Source organism: Lampetra planeri, chromosome 35, assembly GCF_965212315.1.
Source record: "Lampetra planeri chromosome 35, kcLamPlan1.2.h2, whole genome shotgun sequence".
Lineage (NCBI taxonomy): Eukaryota > Metazoa > Chordata > Hyperoartia > Petromyzontiformes > Petromyzontidae > Lampetra > Lampetra planeri.
The window spans coordinates 6,130,435-6,153,144 of NC_136141.1; the positions used below are offsets into that span (position 1 = coordinate 6,130,435).

General features: G+C 48.7%; 1 protein-coding gene across 3 annotated transcripts in view; it reads left to right on the forward strand.

Annotated features, from left to right (window-relative positions):
* LOC144730343 (neuronal-specific septin-3-like) overlaps positions 1–22,710 on the forward strand; it is a 257,761-nt gene that overhangs the window by 77,660 nt on the left and 157,391 nt on the right. For all 3 annotated transcript variants that reach the window (XM_078611089.1, XM_078611091.1, XM_078611088.1), the window contains exon 2: positions 15,735–17,612. In XM_078611089.1, the coding sequence (XP_078467215.1) occupies positions 15,735–17,612 (1,878 nt within the window). The remainder of the gene's footprint in view (positions 1–15,734; positions 17,613–22,710) is intronic.

The window sequence follows — 22,710 nt, forward strand, 5'->3', positions numbered from 1 at the left end:
AACGCAGTTCGTCGAGCCCTGGACGGACACGGTCGGATCTTGCAGTACCCAGTCACGACACGCGCCATAAATCAGCAACTTCTCCCCGCTTTCTCGTCTTCGTCATCTCCCACCCCCCCTCTTGGGATACGCCACCCACTGCTCGTCGCTTGCTCACTCTTGAAATAAATCCGCCGACGTTCCTGGGCGGTTGGGGCATCGCTCATCTGCCGTGGAAACGAGGCACGTGCACAGGCGCTCCTTACCGTTGGCCCAAGACTCTGCCAAACAGTTGAAATCATCTCCCTCTGTGGTGAGATTAAAGATGTACTCTAAAAAATAAAAAATAAATCCTAAAACTGCGCAGTGTTTGAGAGATGTTGACTCGCAGAGTGGTGTGTACGCAGTCTGTCTTCCATGCAGATGCCGCTCGGTTTGAAAAGTTTCGCATCGCTTTGTGTCACCCGTGCGTGGTTTGGACACGTGGCTGACGTGTGGCAAAAACGCTGCGATGGCGTGCAGCAAACACTACCCTCCTCTTCGCTGCCCCTGTGGGGTGCAGTCATCGGTCTGCACTGCCGTGCGTGGCCCACGACCAATTGACCGGTGAAGGATGAAAGCAAAGTGAAACGGGCCGCTCTGCGAGCGACGTGCGCGGTTTGCGAGACCCTCGGCTGTCGCGTCTCGCGCGCGGCATCTCGCCGAATCCGAAGGGCCTGGTCGATTGCGAATCCACATTGGAGGCGCATTCGCTCAAATTTAGAGTGCGTTGCACGATCTTGGGAAGCTGTTGGGCCTACGCGAAGCCCTCTTTCTGATCTGGATGGCTGAAGCAGTCGATGTCCAAGGTGAGCAGCGGCGGACGGTTTTAGAAGAAAAGTCGCCGTCTGCAATCTCGCAGAGTGTGGCTCCCGTTTATACAGCTTTCCCCCTGTCTCCGCTTGAGCATCTTCATTGAGGTTGGCTCCGTTAAAAGGTGCCCTTCGTGCCCAAGACGATCACCTGTACTTGCCACATGCAGCATAAGAAATCACATATGGAAGAGCGTAACAACGGTCCCCACGCACAGACTGCAGTCTGTTGAGGTGAGAGCGAGTTCCTAACGAGGGCTGTCGGCATGGTGAACGAGATGGTGCGGCGTGGCCAGCACCACGCCCGGCCGCCTCAATCTCCCCGGTGCCGATGTTTGCACACACACCGCACTGGGTATTCGTTTAAGGCTGAGTCAACCTAGGGGTAGGCCCTGAGCACTAATGGTGGTGACGTGGGGGGAGAGGTAGCACATTAGGCACTTACTTGTTGCAGAGGTTCACGGTTTGACACCAGCGGCCCGCCCCGGTTATTACTCGCAAGCGTCATCATCATTATCATCATCTGGGGTCCCACGAGGTCGCGTATGATGACCTTCCATGGACAGCGATGATGGTCAGGGTTTGTGGGTGCGCAGGTGGCTGTGGGGCGTATTGACCGTACAAATGCCACGCGCGGCGTCCGCTTTCGCAGTGGACGTTAAAGATGCCGTGGCGCCGTTCCCAAGAGTAGCCCGTCGTGTGCCGGCGACATGGTCCAAATTTGGAAAAATGACAGCGCAAATTGTACGTCGCGATCACCGCCCTCTTCTGCGAAAGCGTGACACCACCCCACATGAAAATGAGTCTTGAGACTCAGTGAGGCCTTCCTGGGTAAACGAGCATGATTATAATTATTATAAATAAATAATGCAGTATAAAATGCACACAAATACTGTATACATGTATTCAAGTGTCAATTCACATGGGCTCAATTAAATACAACACTGTCACTTGTGGGAATTGAAATTTTACTATGTTTTGGTCGACTGACCACGTGCAGGAAATGTGGACGTTTTACAGACTCGCAGCGAGAGGCTTACGTCTTAAGCCCTGATATTTCCTGAGGAAGGCCAGTAAGCTAAATTGTCAAGATACTTCTACCCTCTCAGTGACCGTAAATAAACCCCCATTGTTATTTTTGATTAACCTTTAGGTCACTGTACAGGTTCACTGAAGCAGCGATCTTACATGGAGAAATGTATATTGTGTTTGTCCATTGTGTGTGTAACTGTCATGCATATCACACGTGTGGGGAGTGGTGGCGCAGTGGTTTAGCGCACTCTTCTATGAACCCGGCGACCTGAGTTCGATTTCCTACCGTGGCTAGCATCGGTGGCAAGTGATATCTGAACCGGTTGTATACCTCCCCTAGGTTGACTCAGCATTAAATAAGTACTCGGTGCGGTTTGTTAATATCAGTGCTGGGAGCCAAAGGGGTGGCGTGGAACTTGCCATCGCCCCCCTTTTGTCTGCGCTGTTACGCCCTTAAATGGTTGTGCTCGATAACAGAACCTCTGCCGACATTCTCTATGGCTTGTAGGGGTGTATTTGTCCATGTCCTATTGTGGCTGTGTCTACTGGGTACATTTCTATTTTTTTTAAATCAAAATTCCGCGCCAATTGAGAAACAGAGAATCAGTGATTGAAAAAGTCCTTAGTCTGATGCGATGATTAAAAAGGGACCTTGACCTATCTTAATTTTGGAGCTTTCATTTTGGAGCTTTCGTGACTGCAGGAATTATTATTTGGTTCTTTCGGTAAAGTCACGTATAAAGATAAAATAATAAATTAAATAATGACCTGCACCCGTTAAAAACTCTAAAATCAGGTGCAGCATCACAGAAGTGAAAATGCGAATGCGATGGTGGCCCCGGAGCCAGTGGTGGAAATTCCACATTCCTATGGCAGGACACAGTTTGTCCAATGGGCAACCACCACTGCTGGATTCCCACAAAGTCAAAGGTGGGGTTTCATGATGGGCTGAGTCTGGTCTCAACTGGGATTTGAACTCTGACCCTTGTTAGTGTCAGTTGCTGTGTCACAGCCAGTGGTGCTGTGAGATGTTGACACAGTTCTGTCATTTTCATAGTGTTATAATAATACTAATTCTGCATTACTTTATTACTACAACGTACAGCCCTTTGTCAATCCACTGCTGGATGAAGTCCTCTCCACACTTTGTTGATCATTGGAGTTGTCTCGCCATACTTCATGCTGTATAATACCATCATAATAATTCTTCTTTTTATTCTTATTATTATTTAGCGTGTGTGTGTTTATAGTGGCGGTGGTACAAATATCAGGCGAGGAATGTTTTCCTTAAACTGGGCTTTTCACTAAATTGTTAAAGGATCGGGCTGACATGTTTGTCCACGCACCACTGCGAAGCTCGTAGCTTGTCACTCCGGCGGGCGTCACGTGCGCCGAGGGGTTACTCGAGTTTAGGCCGGGAGTGGCTCCAGTCTTGGCTTCGTGAGCACAACGTTTGCAATTGTGTTGTTGAGTCACTTGTGCTCCGATGCCGCAATCTGCAATTGTCTGAGGTTGGCACTTTTAGCGGTCTTGGGGGTGGCATAGCGTGGCACAGTGCGGACATTTGGGCCTCCCAGCAAGAAGGGAGCTGGGTTTGATTCCAGTCTCTGGTGACAGTTTGTGTGTGTTTTGCATTTCCTCTGGTTTCACTGGTTTCCTCCCGTAACATACTGTAACATTAACATATAATTCGTCAAACATCTCGATGTAGAAAGCTTACCTGCAAATCGCTCAATCGAGATTACAAATAGCAACTTCGCCTCTTAGTGCAAAAACTTGGCAGAACCCTCCTGAAAAAAGGGTCTGGAGACTCAGTGAGGCTTTCTCGGGTAACCAAACGTAATTATAATAATAATGTACATCGTCAGTGGAAAGGAGCATGACTCTGGAACTCACTACCAGTTGAAATGAGTCTTGCACCAACCTTGCCGGACTTTAGGGAACTACGCAAGGCAATTCTGTTCATCTAATCTGTTGGTTAAAGGGAGTAAGTTCTGGGAAATCAAACATCGTTATGACTTGTGTGCAGTGGATTGACGTCCGTGAAAATGTATTGAATTGATAACAAACAGTGAAATAAAAAAATGCATTGCTAGGTAACAATTATGATTTAAAAACTAAACATACGGATGTTATTAAAAGTAATGATATAAAACCTAGTACTGTTGGTCAAACAACCTCCATAACCCCAAAAACTGTATATGGCCTGCAAAGGTCATCCAGCAGTGGATTAGCAAAGTGCCGAACGCAAACTTACCGGTGGTCCATGTCTTTCTATGAAATGTACATACCGATGGATGCGTTTATCTTATTGATGTTGTAATTGCCATTGTAATCGTAAATAATATCTGCCAGCATCATCATCATCGTCATCATCGGCATCCGTCGATCATCCGTCAACCATCAATCATCTGCGGACGTTCTTCTGCCGTGTGCTGCATGAACGCCTTTGCGATCGCTTGTGCTGGTGTGTTCCATGTTGAAATCGATACCGCAAGTGTTAATTTGTGATTTATTACGTGCCATAACATCATCCTGCATCTGGTACGAAAGCAGCGGAGCGTAGGTTGGGATGGTATTCTGTTCTGCGCTGGAATGTCGTGTATCGGAGGGTGTTATATTTCATGGTGTTTGGTGTTTGTCCAGTGTTACTGGATTTTTCTTCTCCGCTCTGCCAAATCTTTCTCTGGCTGGGCAGGTCTGTAGTTAGAGTTTCTTATCCGCTCACAGTTGGAAGGTTGCGTGTTCAAATCCCTGTCGGAGTTTGACACAGCAGCAGAGTGTCCTCTCTTCTCAGTCAATAACATGAGCACTATTTTTTCAAGAAGTTATCAGTGGTTCTCCTGCAGAATATACTCGTCCGTGTCATAGGAACGTGGAATTTCCACCACCGGTTCGGGACAGCCGATTGAGAATTTGCCGAGGTATAGCGCAGCCTAATATTGACTTTAGCACGGCGGGGGAAGCACTTCACACGAAACCTAATGCATTTCAATGACTTGTTCCACACAAGCACTCTACCGATGGTTGTTGTACGCATGTTTGGCCACCGCATACGTTCACTTGTATGAATAGGACCAAAATCACAAGCCGTTTTAGCCAAGGTGCCGTGAGAATGTGACCTCCCTGGGTGCACCTGGCAGGAGATGTTTGCCCTAAGTCTTTGTCGATATGCGCAAGCTGCAACCGGAACTACTGCTAGCTACTGGCTTCGGAACTGTTTGTCATTTCGATTTGATGGACAGGAACCTGCTTCAGAAATCCACTTAAACTCTGAGGTGTGTTTGCCAGATCGAGGATTTCATCCCCGGTTTAGAGGCCCTCTGGTTGGGTACCACCAACGGCAAACTTTAGGGCATTTAATTTTTGAAGGCAGAGGATCTTTCTTTTTTCTTGAGTGAACTATTCGTGTGCATCTTTATAATTACAGCGAAATCTACCGATGTGGCGTAAACTACAAACTAAACGAATGCACGTTCAGATTCTGCTGCAAAGAAAACAAAAGCTTCTCAACTGGCTAGGGATAGGTAGGAGGAAAGAGGCAGCCCTGCAATTGCCTGCTCACGGCACTGCTTGCAGAAGGGCCTCCACTTAGACGGAGCTCCAGAGAGCCACACGAAAGGCCATTTTTACCTACTCTTCCATGCTGGTGAAATATATTTGAACAAGTCAGTGTACCCACACTTCACCGCACTGCCCATCGACGAACTGTTGTGTGCCCGTGTATACCACTGGGTGGCCAGAGGCGGGGGGGGCAGATTTTAAGAAATTTGCCACATTGTTTCAAGTGCCGAGCTGATCGAACCAGCGGCCGCTGGATTGAGGTGTGCTAACAGTAGCACCACGGCAGCATTGACGGGTACAGGACATCATTTACGTGTCGCTAGACTGACTCATTGGTGCTTTGAGAAATCGCAGCCAAACCTTCGGGACTGTCTACCAATCCGGTCAGTCTGATGCCAAAATCCGGTGGATGTTGCCGTTCTGCCAACCCGTGAATTGTATCCACGTGTGTTGGTCACGATGAGAGCCTGCTTCTCCGAAGTGTAGTCATCCGTCATTTCAATGAACCTCTACTTACACCTGGTAAGCATTGTGTTTATCAGATGTGGCATATGCTTAAATTAATGGTTCCTGTGCATTTTAACACATGTTTCTATTGACTGTGTGCTTGTTTGCTAACTGGTACTTTAACAATGCTTTGTGTATGTTAGGATACATCAGTGGCTTGAGCATGTTTTTACTTTGAACGTCTTTTCGCACCGTACGTAGCCAACCGTGCTAATCGGAGGTGCAGGGAAGGACAACAAACTAAACACAAGAAGCACATATTCTCAGGTTTTTTCGGTAAAGTCACGTAGGTAAAAAACATTAAAATTAATGAAAGTAAAATAAAACAAAACAAAAATAAAATTCACGACGTTTCGGAGGCAACACAAGTCTCCGTCATCAGGTGGGACCGTCACAGCCGAATTAGCTCACAGCCGAATTAGCTGCATCAACTTGATGCAGCTAATTCGGCTGTGACGGTCCCACCTGATGACGGAGACTTGTGTTGCCTCCGAAACGTCGTGAATTTTATTTTTATTTTTGTTTTGTTTTATTTTACTTTCATTAATTTTAATGTTTTTTACCTACGTGACTTTACCGAAAAAACCTGAGAATATGAATCATTGCAGTCACGAAAGCTTCAAATCTAGAACAAGAAGCACATTTTTAAGAAATTAGTTTTCAATCTAGATTTAAAAGTGCAAAGCTCCGGTGGCTTTCTAATCTCGGAAGGAAGAGCTTTCCAGACGGCCGCAGAAGTGATGCGGTGACCGTCTACGTTTTATGGCTGGCCAAAAGCCGCTGCGAGGATGACCGGAGTTTGCGTGATGGTTAACTCTTTGAAGAGGTCAGCAAGGTGTTGTGGTTCATTTATGGCAAGAACAATCTGAACTAGTCCTGCCCCTCTCCCCCTTTCAACAACCTGCACTGACGAGCATTGATGAAGTAATGGTCAAACAACCCCCATGACCATTAAGGCATCGTGAGGCCTTTACTCAGCAGTGAAATGACAAAGGGCTGTACATTCTAAATTTTTATTATAATGATTTAAGTTGTAGTACTTAAGTAGTCATTTAAATTAATTACCATTGCTTTTGCTTATAATACTGTAGTGAGTCCAACTGAGTCGCAGACATTGTCTTGGGAGCAACACTATTTATTTCAGTAACTCAACACAACATAACACAACCTACACTTGGGTGTTGAATGCCCATCTAGCCACGCTACAGCAGAACTCGACACGGTTCACTATCCCGGTCCGGACCACAAGCTGGGTCTCGGACCGCGTGGCTAGAGGCTTCTTTTACCCGACGTGGACCTTCATCACCAGCAACACGAAGAACCCCGAGCCCCTCACGGACACCCCCCCCCCCCCTTATATCGGCCTGGACTGGGGCTGGCTCCGCCCCTCGCCCCGCCCACCTTCTAGATCTCTCGAGCTGTTTCCCGAAGGCTCCCGAGAGCTCTTTTAGACCATGTGACCGCCCAGCGGCCCCCGTCCACCGGTGGCCCCCCTCCAATATCATCCAGTCACGGGTCAGCAGGTCAAGCAGCGTATCATGCCCCAACGTAACCCTGGCTGGCTGACGCTCCCTCTCGCTCCCTTACCGGGAGCCCGCACCGCACACTGCTCGTGGTGCCTCCGCACTGACCAGCGCTCACCCAAACCCCGCTAGGGCTGGTACTACGCCCAGTAAGCGGGCTACACATAATGCCAACACATTATCCGCCGTGGCTTCGTAAGCCCGGCACCACACAGTGACAATCACAGTCACTACAATATTATCAACACTCAGGCAATATTTTTGCATCAATAAATATCACTTCCTTGGAAGGAAAAAATTCTCTTGTAGATGGAATGGTTCATGCCATAGGATGAAACAATGTGTTATCCCTATCATTAAGTACATTTTCCACGTTCTCTTTTTTCCCCAAAATGTGCATGGCCGATGTACCCATTCCTCAGTTAATCCCAAACGCGGTTCACAGTGTAATATACTGCTGTCAATGTGCTCTCGGCATTGCCCTTTCACCGAACACTTTGTATACACAACGCGAGAAGTATGTGCACGTCTGAGTGAGCGGGGCTCATGCGTATGTTCTATAAAGTACTCAAACACAAATACTTTTACTGGTGATGGCCTCAACACGGGGAGCGCGTGGAGGGGACCAACTTCAGCCAAACAAATACCGCAGCCTGTAATTTACCACCACCACCGCCACCACCGCACGGACATTTGCGGGCATGCGTGCACCGCTGTCTACGTTCCCAGGACGAGGCTGTGGAAATATGGAATCGTTAGCAGTGTTCACGGGAACACGTGGACCGGCCCCCACTTGCATGCGTGCGGGTGCAATTCTGCCCCGAGGCACCGGCAGCAGCGGCGGCAGCAGCGGCAGCAGCAGCCCCAGCGCCGCACATTCCGCGTCTGATTTATGCAACAACCTCGGCTCTTTTCGGGAGACGTCCTGCAGTGTCGCCCTTCCACCGCAGTGGTCGGTTCGGCCGGCTTTGTTTACCGGCCAGACATCTGTCGAAGGGCCCAAGCTGTGATTATGATTGTGTCTGAGACACTCTCCAGGAGTTTGATTCTAGATTACCCCAGAGACCAGCTCACAGCGTGCCGTGGCGAGGCGGGCAGCTTGCAAGGGCTTCCCGACTGCTAGCGTTGCGTCCGCGCGCGTTATCTGGCCGTGACTAATTTTTTTCCGCTGCCAGTCTGGCTTGCCCGCTTGCTTGGGCGCGCAGTCGGAGTTCGCTGCCAGGGGGTAGCCGTCGCTTCACGGCCGACACAGGGCGTCGAGCAGAGGATGTGCCTGCCTTTGTTCATCGCGGCTCGAGGTGTTGTGCAGCATGAATTGCTAGAAATGCCATCGGTGTGAATGCGGTACAACCGGCGCTGTCACGTTCATTTAAAGTTTACCGAGAATTAAGTGGGGGTGTGGTGGAGCGGTTGTTAGTGGAACCGTAGATGATTCAAATGCCAACTTTTCCTTGACGATTGCCAATCTGAGTACATGGCAGGTACGAGCATCTGCTTGACTTCTGGGTCCAGCCACAGGGTGGTTTAGTAACACGAGGTCATGTAAAGTGTGCCCATTATGGACATTGACAGGCACAGTGTTGAACAGTAACCCCAGCTGTGTTTAGTACGCCATCAATTTGGCCATGGAGGTGGTGCAGTGGTTAGCACACTGTGCCATTAACCCATTAACCTGAGTTCAATTCCTGGCCTTAACTAACATGAGTGGCGAATGATATCGGAACTGGTCTTGGGTCCTTTACCCTTCAGCAGCCCACACTGACTGGCATGGTGAAGTATGGTCGAACATCTCCCCATGACCAACGCAGCACGAGAAAGCCTATACCAAGCAGAGGATTGACAAAGGGCTGTGAATTCGTTTTTGTTATTTTGATAAATACATATTTATTTAAGATAAATATTCACTGTCATCTTGGCTTCCCCTTTTGCCATGTGCAGTTGCGGAGAGAACTGGAGAAGGGGACACTTTATCGAACTATGATGCACACAGAGAGGCGTTGATATGGTAAATGGTGAGACTACCTTAAACTGGTCTTGGCAATTTCAACTCAACAGAGAATGCCTGCGATTTTTCATTTAAAAAAAATCACACTTACCTGAAATGGCCAAAAGAGTTCGTTGTGATGGTGCTGCTAAGGATGGCAGCTGGTTATTGATGACAGCTGCTGAAGATGTGGAATCGAGTGTTAATATACAGTGAGGACTTAGACACCAGATCCTTTTGGCCTTTTGGAATTGCCCACTTAAAATCTATTCTAGTTTAAAAATCTATTGTCACCTGGTCGCCAATCATTGGCAGGCACGGCCAAATTAGACTCTACAGACCAGGCGGACGTGCATTCAATTAAGACATGCCCCGAAGGTCACTTGGGACCTGACAATTTAACGCTCAGCATACTAACTGCAGGTGGTGACAAATGCACGGCAGGGTATTGTCAGGCGATATACCTCAAGCATTGCGTCCCTGCTAATCCAGCAGCATTTGTTTTTAATGAAAACCTAACTCTGCCGATGAGGCCCAGTAGATCGAAGCCGGTCCAGCTTTTGCTCTGTCAAGTAAACGCTGCAGGACAACAATTGGTCTGGAAAGCCAAGCAGCTTATGGACTGAAAAATATAGTCATTTGGTTTTGGACAAACAGAGCGTAAACTAAAATGAACCGTAATGCTCCACAACAACGCATTGTGAATCTGCATCGCCTAAGTGGGATCGACCTCTGCTAAATATTTAATCGTTTGCCACTGATAACTTAACCGTGCTGTAGTTTGGTCGCCCAGGTTGGCTACGTTAAGGTCCAAAAGAACTTCATACATACATACAGGGTCATTTCTAGGTCGCGAGAAAGAGCATACCAGGGCATTTGCAGGCGATATACCCGAAGTGAGCTCGCTGTGCTTAAATCACCTGCTGTTGATGATAGAATCGTTTGCTCTTGCCAATAACTTACAATGGCATATTTGGGTGGCCCATGTGGCTAATGCTCTGTGGCAGTGCAATTTTGTACCGCGCACACTTAAACACAGGTCACGGCGTAGCATGCCAGGTTATTTGCAAAGTGACATGCCTCAAGTGAGGGACTTGTTTTCTTACATCGACCGCCGCTGCAAAAGGAATCCTACGCTTTGACAAATATTCAACCGTGCCGAGGTTGGGTGGCCCACGTGACTATTATGCTCTGTGGCAGGATAATGTAGTGATACCTTCTGGAGATCCTGGGTCTGAAGCCCTCCCAGGGGAAAGGTCAACAATATTTTTTTTTCTTTTGCAAGTGGGATGAGGTGGGAGGGGGGGGTGAGGTGGTTGTGGGGGCGGGGAGGGTTTCAAGAGGTGGTTGTTCTCAAGCCAAGTCGTTATTTCTCTCACCACATAGCTGACCCAACCCCGTAAAAGCAGATTGAATGAAAAGGCTGCAGGGGTTGTATCTGTGTATGTTGTTCCGTCATGAGCTCCTCGACTGGGGTGAGACGCACTGAGCCCCGTGACTCACACCTCTGGAATGATAGTAAATCACTGCGACTTTGTGAATGCTTAAAGCTTCTGGATTTGCCCACGGTTTAACTCTTGACAAACTAAGCCCAAACAGCCACGGTGGCGCATGTTTCCGTGATTGTGCTGTGCAGTACAACTCTCCGATCCGTTTTTAGGCCGCATTGCGTGTTGTTGTCGATGATAATAGTTACAGCAGTTTACACCTCGCGTGGTACTGCTTGGCATGACGACGAACGTTTCGTTCCACGTGCCGGGACCTTGCCGGCCGCTTGTGCCGAGCATCGCGCGGCACAACGGCAAAACTCGCCGGAAAGCCACGATTGGCACGGTCATCGCCGCCGTGCGTGCCAATTATTGCCCTGCGGGCCCTTTGTTGCGGAGGGGAACATTCCTGCCCACAACGCAGGGCCATATAACTCCGCAGAAACGCATTCAGAAATGGACACCCTGATAATTTAGTAGTTATGGGGGCAATTCTCCAAATTTGTTTCCCATGATAATGGAGCACAATGGCCCTCTTCTTACAAACAATGCGATGGACTCCCCCCCCCCTTCTCCCCACGTTCGCGCCAAACAAGCAGATGGCACGTTTGACTTGACAGTGTCATTACAGCAGGAGAGATTACGTTGGATTTTGAAATTGTCACTCTTTGGAAAAAAAAGAACCGCAAGCGACAACAAACCATGGGGGTACGCGGGGTACATAACCACGTCCCGTCGCCTCGTGTCGTTAGGCACATCGTCCACACGCAAAGATGTGAGATAATAACACAATGGGAAGTAAATGAAATCTGTATTACCACGGACACATTCAAATGGTTTGTTATGCCACGACGGAGTTGGCAAGGAAAATGTGTCCCACGGGTGACCTTTATCGGGGCAAGGCTATGAAAACAAAGTGTGTGTGTGTGCGCTTTAAACAATTTTCTTTTACCTCACGCACGATTGTTTAGGGGCTTTTTTAACCCGAGGAAGCGATGACCTTTTTGAGGTTTTGGTAACTAACAGGACATCCAGTGAAACGGTGCCAAGTTGGCACGGGAATGATTGCTTCAGGGAGGGACCCTGATCCAGAGGTCGCAAACGGGTTTTGATTCCTTACCCGTACCCGTACCCGACCGCACCAGGGTCGCAAACGGGTACCCGTACCCGGCCGTACCCTTACCCTACCCGTACCCGGCCGGGTACGGGTAGGGTAAGGGTACGGGTACATGATTGCGACCTCTGGGATGAAGCCATGTTGCGGGCGCGGGTGGGTTGATTCTAGGAACTTGAATTGTGAGAAGAGACAAGACGTTGGGAAATGAGTGACAAACGGTTACTCACCAGTGACTCACGGTCTACCCGTACCCGTACCCGGCCGGGTACGGGTAGCCGGGTATCGGGTAGGGTACGGGTATTGGGTACCCGGTTGCGACCTCTGCCCTGATCTGAATGCTTAACGCGCGCTACTGTGAAGCAGCGGTGACGTTCTGGATCTCGTGAGTGTAGTTGGGGTTTAAATACTTGAACACACCGGTTCCACCATTGCATAGGAGTTTGTGATGACGTTTCACAATGGCTCTGTTTAGCGGTATGTGTGTATTGATATTTAATAATGCACTGCTCTTTGTCAATCTCCCCTACTGTGTGAAGTCTTCCCCGTGAGTTGTTTGACCATACTTCACCATGATGGTGTTATAATCCACGTCATGATTCAATGCATTTCTCCAACTCGGGATCAGGGTCATCTACTCAACAATCAATTTATTTATTAACCACGGAAGTTAATTTAGTGGTCTCTCTTTGGCTGGAAGGGTCACTCGTCGATTTATCATGAGCTTAATTATATCGATGGGTCAATCTTTGCACCCTAGCATCTTCAATATTGTACGGGAAGCTTGGTTATCAGCATGCTCGCCACTGGGTCAATGGACACGCATTGATACAATTCAACACATCACAATAACGGTGGACTTTCACCAGGTTCATAACATTATTTTGTTTGTCGCGTGGTAAAGAAGATGAAAAAAGTAAATAAACACATTCATCTCAACACGTCACTCCCAATCTAGCGACTGCAAATGACCCATCACCAATGGTAGTATATATGCCCATCACGTATCTGCTCCGATCAATCAACCAACCAATCAAACATGTTTCTCTCGACATTCACATATCCGTTTTAATTGTTCAAGCGTCCACCCGAGCCTCAGTCCCCGGCCAATTGGATATCTGGCGAGTGGCACTTTAGTCGTGAGTTCAAATCCTGGTCGAGCGCTGGCTCCACGTGCCACCCCTCCAGGCTTTGTTCAACACGATGTCCACTTTGTGTGTAGTCACCAGTAATTGGCCTCGCCATAGTCTGACCCAATCCATCAGAAAATTACACGGTGGCGAGATGTTAACTGCCTCACTTGGTATGCAAGAGGTTGTGGGTTCGATCCCGACCCTGATGTCTGCTGTATATTTGGAATTGTTCTCCCCGTGGCCGTGTGGATTTTTCTCCGGGTCCTCTGGTTTTTCCATCCATATTTAGAATAAATATCACGCGTTTAGAGTATTTAGCTGTTATACATTTCCACGTGATAAGCCACTTCGTTGAGCTATCATTTGTGGCCGGGTCGCTTCTGAAAAAAGAACTACATTAGCTCAGTGGGCCTTACCTGGTCAAATAAAAAATTAACCCGTAAAAACAAAGTTTTTCACTATAAATCCTTTATATGCGTGGCGGCTAGAGTCCTCTCGTCCTCTGGCTTGAGATGGCTGCCACCTATGGGTCAGAAAATTGCCTGCCACCATTAAGCAATTGGTAATTAAATATAAAACACAAAATTCCTAAAAAGTGTAAAATTTTTGAATTTGTTTTCACGAAAATAAATTGTCACGCACAACGAGTCTGTGTGCAAAATGTCAGCTCGATTGGATCACGGGAAGTGGGTTAAAAAACGACCAAAAGATTTGCACGGTCGTAAGCGCACAAGCAAGCAAGCAAGTGAACTTAATATAAAGGATTTAAAAAATAGCTATTTTAAAGTCATAGTTTTTATTAGAATGCGAAATTTCAGAATTTCCACTGCTCGCTGAGGGGGCCTCCCAACCGTGGAGATGAATGCTACCTCCATTTCCCGTTTGATCAGGGAGATGCTTCGAATCGACTTTCATCAATCGACCCGAACTTTTTAACGCACCATATTCATAAAAAAAGCCGACACGTAAGGCGTGGATGCCACTGAGAAAATATAAAGGAAATTCGATGAAATAATAGACAAGAAGAGACTTGTTTTTAATCCGATATGAAAAGCGCAGATTGTGACGGCTGACCGGACTTTGAGTTGGCACGGACTGCCTTGAAGAAAGCAACGTGCAACAATGTTACACTCCAATGGCTCCGATGGGTTCGTACTCCCACAGGCGAGCGTGTGTAATAACCACGTTGGGGACAAAACGGTTTTTATTTCTTTATATTTTCTCAGTGTGCATAAGTGGATCCAGAATGTGTTTTTTTTCTCTTCTATTCTTTGTGCGTAGTTCACATGTCTGCGGTCAACTCCAGCACAGAGGGGTGTCACAGGGCTGACTCTTTCAGGATAATCAATGTCTTGGTTCAGCATTAAGTTGCATTATGCTCACATGATACAATTCACAGACTTTCCCGCAAACCTGGGAGCCGCCGTTTTAAGAATCATTTCACGTGAAAAGTCAATGAAAGCCGCCGAGTGGCGCATCTGGTAACGTGAGCCAGGAGTCAAAGTGCCTCCAAGATTCGGATAAATTATGGGGCCCAACACTGAGCCCTGAGCGAGCGGTGGAAATTCTACATTGTCATGGCAGGGGTTGGTCTCTCCAATGGACGATCATGGTTTGATGTTTGCACGGTTGAGCATGTTTGTGTATTAAAGTTAGTTGCGATAGTTAGAGTAGGTTACTCTTTCTTTCATTGTTGATTAATCTGTAGCCATTCATGCTGACCGATGTTGAAGATACATTAATTAAGTTACAAAAAAAACAACATTAGGAGCCGGTGTTGGCAGCGGTTCACAATCACAAATAATAAAAACCTACCTCATTTATCAGTAACACTTACTTTAAACCGAACAAAAAAAACGAACAATATAGGCTAAGTTGTCGGGAAATAACTTTTTATGTCCGTAAAGTTATTCGCGATTGAATGACTCCAATTTGACAGCAGTTTGCACTGCATCATTGCAAACACTGGCAACGGATAATTTACATATCGAAGTGCTTTTTAAATCTGAACAGCTCACAGCAGGGGCATCTGAAACGATCATCGCCGAGCTGCTGGCGATCACGTGGTGGACTTTTCCCAAATGTCAACGCGACACCACAGCTGGAGCGCGGAGGTTCAGAGGAGTGTGGCGCTCCTACGGGCGACACTTTCCCACGGGCCCAGCAGAACTTGACCGACACAACTGAAACCGCCGTTCAAAGCTGTAGATTCCTCAACGACGAACGATACATGTGTGGGACACCCTGCATATTGACGGGCGGATATTTATACAATTGTAAAATAAGAAGAAGAAAAAAACCCCCCCTCCGAATATAATGACTTTCCGCGTGAATTTTTGAGTCTGCACCAAGATATGGTCATGTGGAAGTAATATGACTCAGGCCGCTGCTTCGAGTGCCAATAATCTGCCGTGAATGCTCTGTGATTGTTATAGCCGCGGAGCGGTTGTGCCGAGCTTCCCGTAACAGTACAATGCGACTCACAGGAAACATCTGCTCCCACTCCCCTCTGCCCCTCTCTCCCTCTCCCTGTTCTCTCTCTCTCTCTCCGTCCCTCCAGCGCTGAAGCGGTCCTTCGAGATCGATGACTTGGAGCAACTGCCGTCCGGCGCGACCATGGAGGTGTCCAGCCCCGGGGGTGGCCTGCTGATTGAGGAGAAGCCAAAGTCCGCCGTCGCGAGCTTCCAGGAGTCGAAGCGTGCCGAGCTGAGCAGCCCTCTCGGCTCGCGGCACGTGACGAGCCTCGTCCACACGCCAAACTCAGGCGCCAGGGCCAGCCCAGACTTCGGTGCGGGCTTCTGCCCCATTCCCAACGCCCGGGCCAGGGCCTACAATGGCTCCGGCTTCACGCTGGGCGAGCCGGTGCACTTGAGCGCCGCCACCGGTCCCAAGGCCTCCGTGAGCATCGTAAGCACCAGCAGCAGCGGCGGCGGCGCCTCCAGCCCGAGTCCGGCCACGCGGCCCAAAATGCGCTCCGTGTCCAACGTGGACGCTCCGAACATCGACCACCAGCCCGCGTCTTCTTTCGTGCAGAGCCCTGCGTTCCAGCATTCGGCCGGCAGGAGCAACGGAGCTTCCGCGAGCTTCACCGTCGTCCCGAGTGCAGGCCTAGCATCCAGGACCAGGCCCAGCAATGGCATTAAGAGCTCCATTTCAATCGACAACCCCGATCTCTCCTACTCTTCCGGCTCTGCCTTTGGTCCTGGAGTGATTTCCGCCGGCAAACCGTCGCCGCATTCCAGATACAAGCCTCAAGCCGAGTACAGCAGCACCCCCATCGCCAGGGCTTATGAAAGCAACTTCAACGCAGCATCAGGCGGCAGCGGCGTTTCTGTCCCTCGTGCTTCCCAGAGCTTCAGGGTCAAGCCGTCCGACGGCTCGAGCTCGCTCTACAGATCCAGCTCCCTCAAGAGCCCCGACTACGTCGCGAGCACCAGCCTCGTGCTGAACGCCGCCCCCCCTGCCGCCAAAGTCACCGGGCCCGGCGGTTACACGCACAAGGCGAGCCCCACCGTGAGCCCGCGCTACCGATTCCCCAACGGCTCCACCTCGTCCATCTCCAGCTCCAGCTCGTACGACGAGCAGAATCTGAGCGGCGCGGCTCCGGGCTACGCGGGGAGCGTGGGACGCTCCCTTGGCGCAGGCGCCAGCGTCAGCCGCGCCTCCATCTCCTCCGTCGGGACCGAGGGGAGCACCGCGCCTGGCACGGCCGAGCCCGTGGGGAGCCCCGTCTTCTCGCCGTCGCCGTCCGCCGGTGAGCCGGTCTCCGTCGCGGCGTCGCGCTCCGGCTCTGCGTCCAGCGGCGCCGACAGCCACGGCAAGGGCGGCAGCCCGGCCCCCAGCCCCGTCCCACGCGGGGGGGAGAAGCAGGCCCCTCGTGGCCCGCCGCCGATGGCCCCCGCGGCCACCGCCACCGTCGCCGCCGCCGCACCCCCGCAGGCCTTCAAGCCGTACCATGGCCACGTCGACGGGGAGGTGCTGGCGCCAGCGACGCTGGCAACCTCGGTCCACGGGTCGCAAGCGGCGGCGGTGACACCGCCGCCATCGTCACAGCTGCCCTTCAAGGAGCAATCATCTCCGAGGCCTCAGGTGGAGCGCAGTCAGCAGCAGCAGCTGCAGCAGCACCGGCAGCAGCAGCAACAGCAGCAGTTTCAGAAGCAGCAGCAGCTGATGCAACTGCAGCAGCAGCAGCAACAGCAGCAGCAGCTGATGCAGCAGCAGCAACAGCAGCAACAGCAGCAGCAGCTGATGCAGCAGCAGCAACAGCAGCAGCAACAGCAGCAGCAGCAGCTGATTCAGCAGCAGCAGCAACAGCAACAACAGCAGCTGATGCAGCAGCAGCAGTTCCAGAAGCAGCAGCTGCAGAAGCAGCAGCAGCAGCAGGAGCACCCAGTGGTGGCTGCACGGGTGTCTGAAGCGAGGATGGCAAGTCCAGGAGGTACGATCTCTTAACTAGCTGACGGTGTGGTCATGGAAACACGTATTTGTTTGTGCCTGTGTGCGTGTGTTTCCAGCGGTAGTGGATTTGTTACCACACTTCGGCACAAACCTGAGTCCGCGCGTTGGCCGTGGCTAACGTTGGTGACCGTGTCCGCGGCCTTGTCTAGGTCGACTCAGCCTTAAATTAGTACCTGGTGTGGTGTGCAAACATCAGCACTGGAAAGACGAAGATGGCTGGGTGTGGAACTCTCGTGTGTTGTGCTTGCTGACAGGACTTGTGCCCCTCACAGTCTGAAAAGCCTTCATGGAGGATCTCTGTTTTTGTGTATTCAGAGATGGGACGTTGACAAGTATCTGAGAATTTTTTTTGAGAAGTTTTTTTTTTGCGTTTTCTATACCATGTGAGTTTTACTTGGGGGTCTTTATCAATGTATGGCTTTACTTGGGACATTATCAATGATGGGTTTTATCAGGGAAATGATCAATTATGGGTTTTACCAGGGCCCTTATCAAGAATATACATTCGTGAGCAGATGTTGCTAAACAAAACAAAATCTGTTTGACAATTGACCTCTTCTTCACGAATTCCCGAGAGCAAGCATAATGCTCCCTCACTGACGACACGCGATACATATTCTGCGTACGCACGGACACTTGGTGATTTTGGTGAAAGCTTTTTGAGGCCTAAGACTGCTTCAGAGATGAATTGCCGCTGATGATATGATGATAGCCATGGCCGGTAATAGAACCCGAGCTGCAGAGCACCAATCACCGCACCATCTGTCTACCACTCCTGCACAAGGATACTGTGCGTATATCTTGCGTACGTTTAACACGGCTTTTACCTCACCAATGAAGCTTTTGCTGTTGGAATATATAAACGATTGTCTGGGTATTATAGTATACGTTCCGTTGATGCGTGGACTTGAAGGGGTCAGTTGAAAATATGTAGGTGTGTTTAAAAGACCTGCATTTAAAACGATCCTCAACAAAAATAACGCGATCGTATCTTTTGCGGCTTTCACATTTTTTTTTCTCTCCCGCGAGAAACCACCGATACGGTTACCACTTTGGACAAAAAAAAACATCTAACTTTGTATATATACATTTTTTCGTGAAGTTAAATTGCAGTCAACAACGGGATGCTTAAGGTGGATCAACGCGAAGAGACGTGGACAACTCGGAAAAAGGACACGTCCGTGCAATGCCGAGAGCTCGTCGCAATCGCCCGTCACACCTTTTAGAGCCACAAGAATTGTTTGCCGCGCAGTCCGTGCGTGGAGCATGCCTTCACGCCACCTCCCATCGAGATAGTAGTCCTGGCGTAGTCTCTCCCTCTCTTGTGGATCCACCCATGACGAGCGACTCGTAAACTTGAGCGTGGAGGCGGGCAGTGGGGTGGGGATAGCCACCGCTTGGTGTCGAGCTTCCAGCTGCACCGATTGGATTGGGAATTCTCTGGGGTTTTTCGCAAACGAACTTTTCTGTCCTATTATTGTTCATGCCACACATCGGGGTAAATTGCAAGCAGGCTTGGCTGCGTATTTGACAGTCGACAATGAAAATTCATGTGCAACGCTAATGTTCAATTCAGGATTGTTGTTGATTCATCCTGAAACATCTACCGTCACCTTGCACATGGATACCTGCTGCTTGTGCTTTATTCACATTGTCGAAATGAATTTACAAAATGCTCCTTTCCTCACTTTTCTACGCTGAAAACCTTACCACCACTTCTACCAATAATGATAACAACACCCATTATTTATCACGGAAAACCTCAATGCATCTCAAGACCTGTATAAGAAGGATTCTGCATTGAGTTGTTTTGCCATGATCATGAATGAGTGATCAGCTTTGTGTGTGAAAACTGGAGAACTGGAAAAAAACCCATCATGCACTCTGACCTCCCAGCGCCATGCCTACGGCACCTGGCAAGCCCTGGCATCTGCAGGCAACTGCCAATTTATCCATTACAGTATCAATTAATTATGCAACACCTTAACCGAATATACATTAAAAGACAAGTTTAACACTTTGCGGGTATGAACCATGAATTACAAATCACAGAATAAAAATAAATTGTGCAGCAATTTGTGTAAACAAAGACTGGCCGTTGCCATGACAATGTGGACATTACACCAGTGAAGATGACTGCCAATTAGTGCTCATTTGAGCTTTAAGACGCTGGCCTTTGGTGAAATGTTTTGTTACCAAAATAAATTAAACGTTGTGATAATTTGGTAATGCGGGTCTGCATTGTGCAGAAATGCAATAAACCTAAAATGTATGCTGCCAAAAAGAGTACATTTCACCATTTTTTGTTTATATGGGAACTTCTACAAACTTGCACAAAGTAGTGATGATCCAGTCATTTTTTTTGCCAAGCATCAGAGGAAACCACATTAACGCCAAGCCGCGAATGAGGCTGTATATCTTCGAATGTCATCTCTTTAAACAATAGACTCGTGTTAGTGGAAATCCGTCGTTGGAATATTCTCCTAAAAATGGGAACATCACGTTGGTAAACTGCACTGGTTATTGCAATTCACATTTATAATCGGGCAATGCCTTAAGCAGACGCCCATGACCAAGCACGGGCGTTGTGCTGAGCAATCGTTTTGTCTGAAAACGTAGCGGCATTAACTCTTTAATTCATTTAGATTGCATAAGGTAAGCTGGTTAGTAATTGGATGGGGAGTCTGCCAATAAATGATCGGAGTTGCAGGGCTTGGCCTGTGAGGCGGCCAGGAGATAACAGCACAGCAAAGGATTTCTTAAATCTGTCTGTGTGGAGCTTTGTGTATTCTGGGTTATTCTTATAAGCCCAACACTCATCGATGGAATTAGCCAATCATCCCAATGCAATGCAAGACCCTCCTGATACTCGGTGAGGCTTTCCTGGGTAAATACAGGGCATTATTATTAGTATTTTTAAGTGATTGACAAACCTTGAGTGGCAACATTTGGAAGGCTCTCTTGAGATCACAGCACTTCACCAATAACCCGATGTCCACAGATCTGGCACACACGCAGGTATGCATGAGCACCTGTGCGGTCATGCCAACCTGCATGAAAGTTAGCCGGTGTGATACACACTACACTACCTGGTTAAGGGCAAAGATAAATAATTTCCTTTTAAGGTGGTTAGAGTTTCGCTTGATCTTGGGTTGACTGCGGATAGTTTTTTGTCCACGGAGGAATGCGCGCCGCACGTAAATGCGAGTGTTGGAGCATGGCGATACGTAATCGATTTTTATCTCGGGCGGAACGCAAAGGCTACGATGGGTGTGGTTGCTCTTTATTATTTCCACTCGATTCAACGCACTGGTGGGTCTACGATAACGTACCGCGGTTGGCGACGGTACGGATTGCTGCAGTTTGCGAGGATATCAGAGCTGCGAGGGCAATTTACCGTTCACGGTGAAGGTAGCGCTTGAGAATGAGCGGTTGTTACGATTTGTGCCCGTTTCTGAACCCGCTGCTGGACGAGGGCATCCCCTTCGCCACGTCGGTCGTAGGGACTGTTTGGGCTGACTTTACCACGCCGCTCCGTTGCGAGTTTCTGCGAAGGTGGTCTTGGCCAGCGTGATCTCGGAGGGCGCTTGGCAGCGGCAGTCAAGCTCGCGGTGCGACAACTACTGTGCCACTCCTCCGTCCACCGCCGGAAATGTTAGGAACGATGTATCATCGGAAAAAGATTAATGCGAGATGTATTTGTTTGATATATGAATAAGGGCACCAGGGTGTCATCAGAGTTCAAAAATGTGCCCCCCACTCCCACCACTCCAGCAAAATTTGTTGACAGATTGGCTCTCTATAGTTGTAAATAGAGCAGTTATCAATCTTGATTTGAAGTTTTCGTGACTGCAGGGATCCTTACCCTTTGGTTCTTTCGGTAAAGTCACGTAGGTATAAAATAACATAAATTAAATCACAGGTGGAGAAATCACAGCAAGAAAATTTTCCCACTTCAGCAAAACATTTTTTTGCTATGGTTTTCCCACCTAATGATGATTGCTTGTGTTGCAATCGAAACTTCGTGATTTAATTTATTTTATTTTATACCTTCGTGACTTTACCGAAAGAACCAAAGAGCATGGAGCAGGTATTTGATTGCGTTCGAGTCGCGTCTTGAAAGACGAAACACCATTGGCTCGATTCATGCGCTGGAATTTGTCACCTTTCCACCCAATTTTGTGCGTGGAAATGCCCTCGTTGGTAGAAGGTCGCAAAGCTGTTTTTGCCATGAGATATTGTGGCACGGGCTCCAGGCTACGTTCACGTTGCCCGAGTGTACTCGCAAAAACGCTATAATAGTTACGATAATTCATCCGTAGTGTTGCTGTCCAGTTATAATTATGATCATTAGGATGGCATTGATTTTGATTGGGAATAGAGATCGAGAGATACGTTTGGATGTCAGTGGATGATGAATGAATGGACTCCCGTTGATGCATAGATATATGTTGAGTGCGTGAATGATGGAACAAGCGATTAATACACATCCGAGTTGGCCCATATAGAGTGCCGTTCATAATTCTGCGGAGACAGACGATGAGTGGTCTGCGTTTCCCAGAATGCCTCGTGGTTTCCGAGAAAAGCCAAGCGCGCTCCGTGCAGTTAATTTCATGATTTACGATTTTCCATTCTGTGGAGGCTCAACGCACAAACTCCCCACTAGAAGCCCCATTGGATACTTTTTGCTACAAATCGGACGCTGGCTACAAATTCGTAATGATCTCAATCACCCCTCCACCGCAATGGTAGGCTCCAAATTGAGCGCTGTCCCATGAAGCCAGACACCGAATTTGGATCGCATCATTCATGTTACAGGGGTGATTTGGGACTTTTCACTTTCGCAGATAATGTCCTCTGGTTCGCCTGTGGAGTGACTCAAGTGTCTGGCATCTGCTTACCAATGGAATGTGGAAATTGATACCACTGGTTCGGGACCACCAGTTAAAGATGGGCAATGCTCTGTAATCATATCATGTGCTTGATTTACAACTCCACTTAATCACACTTGGAATGCAAAGTATAGGGCGCAGGGTGGCAGTAATGTATGCAACTGTCACGCGCTGCTGGGGCAATCA